An 11,045-nucleotide genomic window follows, 5' to 3' on the forward strand; every position below is an offset into this window, starting at 1 on the left:
ATTTTTTGGAGAAAACATTTGTTTCCAGTTTTTGTCCCCGATTTTTTGGGGTTTTTTTTTTTCACCCTCAGCTGCCACTTTATTTAATGCTAAAACTGATTTCGACTTGTAGAAAAAAATCTAAAGTCTAATACCCCCTTCCTCCCCCTCACCCCCCCCCCCCCCCCCCACCCAAAACAAAAAAAATTCAAAACAAATGAAATAAATAGTTGCTGCCTGATTCATTTGAAAAGGTCTTCCCGAATCGACTTGTCGTACACAGAAATATTCGCCACTGGTCTTTACTCAAACAACGATTCACGCATAAATACATTACTAAACAAAGTGTGAAGTAAATGATATGTTTGTCTAGTATCTCAGATCCGTCAAATAACACTTGAAATAATAAAAAAAAAAACGTTACCCTATTCCCTTACCAAATACTCCTTGGAGAAGAAATACCATTTGAAACAAACAGAAAAGATAAAAATGTAGTTATCCCTTATATCTCAATCCTTTTTTACGGCTGTAAGCATGCTGCTGCAGCTAACGTTTTCAAATGCGTAATCGAGACATCTCTAGTATATTCAAACTACTGCAAATTATAAAAATGGCTTTCATAAAGTAGCAATCACTTAACTTCAAAAAGGAGGAGGGTTATTTTTTTTTATCTGAGTCAGATAGTTTTTCGCGCGTACGTTTTTATCCCGATTTTTTGTTCAATGCTGGTGATCAAAATCTTTTTTTTTCAATATTTAACACTATAATGTAACGGGAAACTCTTGATTCAGAATATTTTTTTTATCATCTGTATGACCAGATTATTTTTTTTTATCAAATTGGCGATTGGAATATTTCCATCCCCCTTTTTGAAGTCAAATGGTCGTTCCCTTTCTGCTAGAAAAGTTGTCCGAAAACTTTGAATTCTGTTCTACGTAATGAACATTTAAATGACATATAGTTTACAAGTGTGAACAAAACTGATGTACAGGTAGCTAAACAAGATGTATAGATGTGAACAAATGTAATGTGAAACCAGTGTCCATTACTTTAAACATGTTTACTGTACACGGCGTTTGGTGTGAACACGGCCTTAGACTTTATCCGTTTATAAAAATCACAATAGATTTGATTCATTGCTCATATTTCTGGGTTGTAATGTATATCAATATACTATCATTAGTTTCATTATAACAGTAAAATATTTCAATCTCAATGACAGAAATTAACTTCACAACACAACAACAAATTTGGAGTTAAACACTACACGTATCAAGAACAATCCAATCTTTCCTGAGTAAATAAATAGGTCAATGTGACCTTTGGTTGACCTTGACATTAGTCCTTGACAGAACCACTATTTGCAGGAAGTCCTTGTTGCTGTCTCCAACATGCTAATCTGTGTTGATACCATTTCTGTAAAATAAATACAATCAATCATTGTACTGATATTCTCATCAAGCGGTAAAACTAATTGTTTTCATAAGTAATGGTGTAGTTTGTGATTCTGCACTGCAAAGAATTGCCATTATCTATTTAACATCAGCAGAGACATATAATACAATGTATTATATGTCTCTGACATCAGTCATACAAAAACAAGGTCTTAAACAGTTTTGCGGTGTCTTTCTTGTAGCAATGTATTTTACTAAATATTAATAATAATAATTTATTTTATTAAAGTGTCACATACTTGTCTACAGATTATATAATAATACATTGCACAATGATAAAATAAGACAAATACCCAGCCTAGAAAGGCTTATGAGACACTATATATACAAATATACTATGTATTTTACTATGTTGGTTTTTTTCCAGGTTCGTCCCGAGGGTATCTACAGTCCTTGATTAATGATGTGTTAGCATGAAATATCATATTTAAAATTAATTGAATTGGTATTTCTGTGTTATATTTTTATTTTATTCTTCGTCATAAACAATACAACAATGCAATAAACAAGAGGTGAATTACAAAATATAATCACATGCAATTAAATAAATAAATAAAACAACTTAGAAATGAAATACATAAAAAATTACTTTACTTTATATTATAATACTTTAGATGTTTATATGACAATGAAGTCATTATTGATATTAAAGTTTGGTTTCTGCAAATTTACTAGTTAAAAATACTGTCTTTATAATATTCAAAACCACTTTATTCAGAACACTTCGAATTTTTTACAGCTTTTCAAAATGTATTTGGCTTCAATGGTATGGGCTTTGCTCATTGTTGAAGACCGTACAGTGACCTATAGTTGTTAATGTCTGTGTCATTTTGGTCTTTTGTGGATAGTTGTCTCATTGGCAATCATACCACATCTTCTTTTTTATATTTAACTCAATTCGTATTTTCATTTGCCTTCTACTTTTGTTTAGTTAAGCGCCACTGAGTTTATGCATACGAAACACACATTAGATGTGTTTATCCGTCGGTTCCGAATCGATCATTTCTTTTTTTGTGATCTAGTAAAGCACTTCAAAAGAACAAAGATGATGTATTCATATATCATTCACATGTTATCATTCCTTTAATGCTTCTAATATTTGTCACTGAACATCTCAATCAACCCTACATTTTAAACAGGTTGCGTTCTCTTAAAAGTATATCGTCTTTTGAGTATCTCCATTCAATGAAGATTTTCAATTGTTTTCTTACAAAACATTCTATATGAAACAAAAGGCACAATTTGCTTGTACTAACTATGTGTTTCGTAAGGCGTTCAATGTAGTTGGTCTTGTACTGTTTATATAGATAATTGATGGGCTACTATCATATATTGAAAATCATGCTGATCTGTATTGTGTAGTGTCAACCTTAATATGCATCTATAGAGAAAGACATCATTGCAACCGTGGAAAGCTGCAGCACGAGTTTTTGAACAAACCTTTTTTGTTAAAAAAAATGTATCCTTTCAAAAGTAAACAGGATTAAAAACATTTTCAAAGTATACATACTGATCCCCAACTACCTTCTATTTTTTTATGTCAAATCTTAAATCAATTTTGAAACTGACGAAAATCAAATCTGAAAATTAGTGAATAAACATACAAAAACGTTACAATAAGCTATAAGGGAATCAATAAAAAAAAATGTATACTACAGTATAAAATTAATAAATTTATACACGAAATCGAACTTTATCATAAATTTTCAGACTATGAAAACACTAAGTTCTATTCTGACATATGCCTGCAATTTTAATCTGACGTACGGCGACTTAACATGGCTTTTCTATTACATCTTTTATGATATTCGGGGATCATGAACAATTGAGAACTCAACAAATTGAGACATAAACCATTATACTGACTTTGGCCTTCAGAAAATCATCAAAAAGTATACATTAGGCGGATACTAACTATTAAAATCCTCGCATAGACATTCATTAAATGGGATCTTAATTTATGGGTTGATCCCATCAAAGGTCAATCGACCTCCGGAAAGGAGTATTTAAATGTAAATTCAATAGGAAATAACATGCTCTTGTTGACATGATAACATGTAAGGCCCATTTTAAGATAAACGTACTCAATTATTTTGGTTTATATGGGCGAGCATAATATAAATGTATCTAATTGGCGACAGTTAATGTCTTTAAACTGTGACAATTATCTTATTTCAATTTCAACATTTTACCATGTTAAAGTACCATGTTAACGTATTATTCATGGCTAAAATATATCTACAAGAGAAAATATTGAACGCTGCCGTCAAAGAGGGACGAAAGAGGCAAGAGGGACAATCAAACTCATAGATCGAAAATAAATTGTCAACGCCATGGCTAAAAAAAAAGAAAGACAAACAGACAAATAATAGTACACAAGACGCAACATAGGAACATAAAGACTAAGAAACAAGAACCCCACCAAAAACTGGAGATGACACCACGTGCTCCGGAAGGGTAAGCAGATCCTGAACATGAACCATAGTATAAAAACTGTAAATTCTGCTCCACAGGAACAATAAATTTCGTTACTTAAAACTCCAATCATTTTTTTTTGGGGGAACGATTTCACGTTTTGAGTGATTCGCATAAGGAAACCATACTGAATCTTCATTGGTTTACAGTGCTTATCCAGTGACCTTTGGGGTATCACATTAGCAAAGACCAAAACAGTTTACCAAATTGCAGTTAGATTTGTACTCCAACTAACTGATCAACTGGTAAAATATTTTAGCAGATTGCTCAAGTGGAATGTTGTTAGTAAGAAGTGAGTGCTATAAAATAAAAAGTAAATACTTACCATCCAGAACCATTTAGTTGATACTTTAGACAATCATTTCTAACAAAAATAATAGCTTACTATAGTATGAGTCACTGAATAAAAAGGTCTAATTGTGACATGGAAACTTCTATCATAAATAAATTTTATAAATGAACAGTTCAAAACATTGTTTTGTAGGTGTATATTTTATAGCTTTGTCTTCTAAGATGAAGTTATTGTGCAATTGTGATTCGAATAACATTTTCTATACAAATTACTGATCTACTGGCATTAAAGGGAAATAATTTATATTGAGTTCAAATGTACACTAAAAATTTAATCAATGATACATACCAGGCTTATTCTACAAAAGATTCATCAATACGACTAGAATAAAAAAAAAAATGAAATGCCAAATTAGTATGAAGTTGAAATCATAGAAATAATGTTACAAACAAATTAAATGGGGACATTTGATATTTGTCAGACAGAACAAAATTTTGCTGATTATCAGTGTAAATTATTTCCCTTTATTGCCAGCAGATCAGTAATTTGTATAGAAAATGTTATTCGAATCACAATTGCACAATAACTTCATCTTAGAAGACAAAGCTATAAAATATACACCTACAAAACAATGTTTTGAACTATTCATTTATAATATTTATTTATGATGTAAGTTTCCATGTCAAAATTATACCTCTTTATTCAGTGACTCATACTATAGTAAGCTATTATTTTTGTTAGAAATGATTGTCGAAGGTATGAACTAACTGGATCTGGATGGTAAGTATTTACTTTTTATTATACAGCACTCACTTCTTACTAACAACATTTCACTTCAGCAATCTGCTAAAATATTTTACCAGCTGATGAGTTAGTTGGAGTAGAAATCTAACTGCAATTTGGTAAACTGTTTTGGTCTTTGCTAATGTGATACCCCAAAGGTCACTGGATAAGCACAGTAATATACTTTCAGATGTGAATCAATTTTGAAAAGGGGTAGTGGAAACTAGGCAATTTATGTAGAAAGTCAATGAAATAACCATACATGTTTAGCTTCATAAGGAGTACCGGGTCCCCTGTCGCCCCTTTAATACGTCTTTGGCATGTTTTACGTCCTGTGTTAGTGTTTCATTCTGCCATGTTCTTGTCGTAAATCAACATTTTGGGGCTAGAAGGATATATCTTGTTGGTTTATACTGTACCGACTTTGTGGTGGTGTCCAGCCATGACCAACAGTGCACGAATTTATAATGTTAACGTCCAACAATAATTCAGTAAAAAGGGGGGGTCATTAGACGGATTGACTGCAACTAAAAAAGCAGGATAAAGACTAGCTGCGGAACCGTAGCTCTTAGGTCCTTGTGTTATTTTTTTACTATTTGCGGACCATAGATCTATGGTCCGCAAAATCAAAAAAAAATCAAAAAGGACCATATGAGTTACGGTTCCGCAGCTAGATAAAGACAAACATTTTACTTTCTAAGATATCGCATATATACCCTTCGAAAAAGTGTTACAGTTTTAATACTATGATCCCTTTTGTATGTTAAGTATTACTTGGTGTGAATTGAATGGTCTAATTAGACGAATGTTTTTTACATTTTTTTGTTGTGTGAATTTCTTTCTTTTTTCAGTCGACTTGTTTGAGACGTCATAAATTTAAGTGTATACTTATTAACTTGTAAACATTTTCAAGTGGATTGTTAAAATTCATTTTTTTCTGTTTGAGTATATTAAAATATTTCTGATATATAACTTCATAAAACTTCATCCCGGTATAATCAAAGGATACAAAAACTATTGAAATCTGGTATGTACAGCGGTAAATCATATCTACAACCCTGTATGTATATATGTATATTTGTACCTTCAAAGATTGTATATCAGTAACCTTAAATGTGCAGTTAATGAGAATAAAAAATGATAATGACATCGAAAAGGCCTGATAAGGAACATCAAACTCAGTAATTTTGTTTAAATTTCAGATATAAATCAAAAGAATTAGTTATCACACTCCGGTGAAGTTGTTCGCTCTTTTCAATTGAAACTGTTTAACATATACAACTCTGTTAATAGAAAATTTTCTTTCACCAATTATATCTGAGAAATTTGAAACTGTGTAAATAATATGAAATTTAATAGCCAAGTTTATATAATTTAAGATTTCAGCTAGTCCACATTTTTATAATAAATCATGTTGCTTATTAAATATAAAATTTTCAATTCAAGGAACTAAGTTTTAAAATTGTTCACTCTATAAATGCTGGTTTTGCATCTCTCGTTGACTCTTAAAAAGGTTGGAAAAAACCACGAGCTTTAATAAATCAATCTTATTTCATATTATCTCCGCTCTCCCCATCGACAACTTAGAATTAAAATTCATTTTCAACCATTTTAAATATCAAAACGAACATGGATGACCGTTCTCAGCCAAACATCGCTTCAACTGTTGCCTATCAATAAAAAAAATCGACCTATCATCATTATTCATATTTAGAACTAATACCCAAAAATATTAGTAGATGATTCAAATGTAAACAAATCAGTTTGCCTTTAAATGCATTTCAAAATAGATCTTTCGTTAAACAAAACAAAAAATATGTAAATGGACATTGCATTATTATTCCTATAAATAAAAAGACAGCCATGCGGCAAAAAGAGACGAAAAGACAAACAATAATTAGAAAATAATGCAAAGAAAACTAACAAATGAACAACACAATCCAATCAAAACCTGAGTGAACTATGGTGCCGCGCAGGGGGTTGTTATGGACTGGTCAGTAGTTCCAGCTCCGCTTACGACACCCGCCGTGCTACTTTTGTCTAAATGCTTTGATTTTATATGTGTATTTTGTATTATATATCATACAAAAATCTGTGGGTGTCGCCTTTCTTTAAATGCCCTTCATAAAACTCACAAACCATCGACATAAGTAAGACAGCAGTCCTAAAACGGTTAGGAGACAATCATTTGATTTCCGGGTTGGAGGAGGATTTGGCCTGGTAAGAATTGAAATAAAAAGTGATATAACACAAGACAGGATGGAAATTAAAATTCATATAATTCTGTAACACAAACTGGAGGATTATCCCATAAATGATGACACAAATGTGAATAAAAGTTAAAAACAAATGTTCGTGAGGCAAAGAAATAAATATTGCGTAGCAACAGATAAAAAAAATCCAATTCGGATAAATCTCCACCCACCTTCCCCCCGAATATCAAATGGTCCACCACTTAGTATTGGTCGCTTTGTCACTGACCTGCTCTGCGCGTGATTATCAATCACTTATATATTAGTTATGAAAAAGTTGAAAATAAGGACATGGCAAAAATCGTACGAGTGTTTTAACTTTACTGTGAAAAAATAGTAATTCGTACTTGAAGATTGAATCAGAAAAGTTCAAACAAAATCAACATTCTCATGAACACTTAATCTTTTTGATTAATTTCTGTATTATTTAAAATATCCTTTCATATTACTTTATTTATCGAAAAATCAGAATAAATAAATAATAATGTTTTTTTCTCAATTTATACGAGTCATTAAAATTCTTACATATATCCGATTTCTCGACAATACGGGGTTGTTATGTAAAACTCTATTCACTCATCGACTGGATCTTCTCTGCGATATCATAAGATCAAATGGAAGCATCAAAATCAACATGTTAGAGGATACAATTTATTTCAATGAATTATTTTTGTATACTGAGTATATTTTTTTTACAACAATAATATTGGATAGAATTATCGCATAGAAAGCAAAAACACATATATATGTTGATTCTGATGTATAGGTTCGTAAACATGATGAGAAAATGTCCCAGAAAATTATCATAGTTAGGGAAATATCTGGTGATTATACTAAAGAACTGTGTTATTGATTGTAGAAAAGTATTGGTCCTCCGCCAACACATAAGCCAAGTCAATGATAATTAAAGTCTGCATTAACACAGCCGGTGTCCTTGTCTGCGATATATATTTGACTATCTTCATTATAAATAATAAATTAATTAATTCGTTTAATACAGCCTGTCCGTCGACATAATAAATGATAACTGGTCACGGAATCGGTGATATGCCAATTTCTGTTATCTAAAACAAAGTAACAATTTTCCTATACGTGTATTAGTCTGTGTGACTTATATTTAGTTGAACAAGTTTTTACGATTATGTGATATTAAAAACACAAACATTTGATTCTAACAGAAATTTTCCAAAGCATGTTGCTTAATAATTTAGATATATTAATATATTTTACATTTTTACTATTTCCCCAGTTTCCAGTCACTAACTCTTTAACGTAAAAGCGTGTGAACTTTTACTTTTAAGAAGAAATGCCATTAAAGTTGATTGAAGTTTGGATAAGCACAGAACAAAGAAAATACAAGTCCATAAAATTTATATGGATTTAATAAAAATGTGTATCAGTGAGAAAAAGTCATCACGTTAATAGACCTTAAAATTTCGTAAACCGTACGCACAAGCATTAACATTGAAAGTTAATAAATTATGAAATTAAAATCAATTCGGGCCACCTGGGGATTAACTAAGCAAACAGCAGATCGATAAGTTCAATTTGCTTAAGTTAAATTGAATATATTATTAAATAATTGCGTTTTCCCTTTAAAGAAAAGGGGGAGGGTCGGTAGTAATTGAAATAGAATAAGTGCATGCTAAATGTCCTAACAACATATTTAGAAAAGGGGGAGGGTTGTTGTAATTGAAATAGAATAAATACATGCTAAATGTCCTAACAGCATATTTAGAAAAGGGAGAGGGTTGTTGTAATTGCAATAGAATAAATGCGTGCTTAATGTCCTAACATCATATTCAGAAAAAGGGGGAGGGTCGTTGTAATTGAAATAGAATAAATGCATGCTAAATGTCCTTACATCATATTGAAAAAAAGGGGGGGGTGTAGAAGTTGAATGAAATAAATGAACTTCTTACCTTTACAGCATCTTCAGAAAGATTAGCCTCTGCTGATATTATGGTTAGATCCAAATCATTAGGATTTCTATTCCTTTGAAAGTTCCCTTCTAAGACATTTTCCTGTTCCGCACGAATTCTCGGGAGTAAGTTTGTTGGAGTGAGATGAGCCACAATGTTGTGTGACATCACTAAGCTTTAGAATAATAGTCCAAATATAACTGGAAGTTAAATCATTTTCCCAGTCAGTATGTTAGTAGTAGCTAGATACTCCCAATACAAATATGACATATAACACTTGTAAAATCAGCAGGTCAAAGAAAGTAAATATTATCTTAAAATGTATTTAGATTCGTATAATCGGACTGTTGTGTCAACACAATAAAGTTTTTACGAGTGATATCTCCGGCACGTTCCGTTCCTCTGTCGAGATCTCTATGATAGAGCTATCCACAAGTCGTTAGTTGATCTATTACAACACGTTCAATTAACCGTAACAAACATTATAGATAGGTGATCACAGTTTCTGACCAATGTTTGAACGTTTACACCAGGGCTCAATCAATTATTTGTAATTTCCGGGTATTTTTAGGTTCAACCGTATTAAAAGTTTTTGGGGCTATAAACATCAGAACATATCAATCAATATGTCGATTTTATGCAATTAAAATGAAATGTTTCCGTAGTTCACTAGGGTATTCACTCGTATTATATGATCTCACCATTCACATGTTGACGATAAAAGATGAAATTAAATAGGATAAATCACTTTATTTGACGAAATTAAAAGTACAAAACCGTACACGGACTATAGAATTATTCATTATAAAATTTAAAAGAAGATCGAAAAAGGACAAATTTTCAATTAAACTTAATTTAAGACCATCTTAACCTTTTAAGACACCGGATTTACTTCTTTAATGTGAGAATCTGTCCTCCATTTAATCTTAAATATTACTGTCAAACACTATAACAGCCGAAGATTTGTCACACCAGCACAATCAAAGCAAAATCTTTTTTTATTGGAACCAATCATTGAAGCAGCGAAGATTAGTAATGCGATGACCGTCAACTTGGAAAAGAATGTATAATATGGGAAATTTCTTTCGCTAAAAGCTGTCAACATAATGCTATCCAAAAACCGCAGAAACGTTAAGTATTGCATGATAAAGGGCCTCGGAGCATCCAAACGTTAAACAGTTCAAAAGAGAATCTAACGGGCTCCTTCATTAAGCTGACAACATGTAACAAAAACATGCAGCTATGACAGAAAGTGACCATCGACAAACTCGTGTTTAACTGCAGGATCCTGACTTGGAAGAGATACACGGAGAATATAATGGGGTAAAACATGTTTTCGAGCGCTGAAACATTTCCTTACCGGGAACATACTTAGTTTAGTTTAGTTTACTTTAAACATATTTATGTGATAGTGGATTGGGAGACAAGTCTTGCGGGTACGAATGCTGCCCTACTCTTTTTCGAAATCTAAAAAGGTGTCTTTTACGTGCAAGAGAAATGGCTAAGACATGCTCCCTCTTAACACGGGTCAGCCATTTATAGTCACCTCCCTTACGACGGACTATCATCGTTTCCTTAAGACATGTACTTGCAAATGGTGTCAAGGGAGAGCCGAAAATTCAGTCCCTGAAATTTTCATCAAGAACCGGGAATCGAACCAGGAATCTTTATGTTAGTAGTCCGATTAGACTTGCTACAATTACCTTGCTTCTATATTTTTTTTTTACTAATTTATATGTTTACTGATAACTGCCAGAGTACAGATTGTCCTGTAGATGTTAGTATTATGGTATTCCTCTAGTTATAGCAGTAAAATTGTCAGAGTCAAAATAGAAAAAAAAACATAATTAGGAAGGGACATGTAGCAAGTCCTTATAGTCCGATGCAC

At 31.9% G+C, this 11,045-nt stretch overlaps 1 protein-coding gene across 1 annotated transcript; it reads right to left on the reverse strand.

Moving 5' to 3' along the window:
* Nucleotides 1–1,076: 1,076 nt before the first annotated feature.
* LOC134713895 (homeodomain-only protein-like) lies at nt 1,077–9,827 on the reverse strand. The gene is made up of 2 exons (XM_063575176.1): nt 9,158–9,827; nt 1,077–1,395 (listed from the first exon to the last, which is right to left on the reverse strand). The coding sequence occupies exons 1-2, from the start codon at nt 9,323–9,325 to the stop codon at nt 1,318–1,320; spliced, it is 246 nt and encodes an 81-aa protein (XP_063431246.1). The 5' UTR covers nt 9,326–9,827; the 3' UTR covers nt 1,077–1,317.
* Between the last annotated feature and the right edge of the window lie 1,218 nt (nt 9,828–11,045).

The sequence above is a fragment of the Mytilus trossulus genome, chromosome 4 (genome assembly GCF_036588685.1).
Source record: "Mytilus trossulus isolate FHL-02 chromosome 4, PNRI_Mtr1.1.1.hap1, whole genome shotgun sequence".
NCBI lineage: Eukaryota > Metazoa > Mollusca > Bivalvia > Mytilida > Mytilidae > Mytilus > Mytilus trossulus.

What these genes read in the sequence shown, in the direction of transcription:
- LOC134713895 (XM_063575176.1), bottom strand. Translation starts at nt 9,325, where the DNA reads ATGTCACACAACATTGTGGCTCATCTCACTCCAACAAACTTACTCCCG. An exon ending in TTTCTGAAGATGCTGTAAAG is followed by an intron (nt 1,396 to 9,157) that starts GTAAGAAGTTCA and finishes TTTATTTTACAG; the next exon opens with AAATGGTATCAACACAGATT.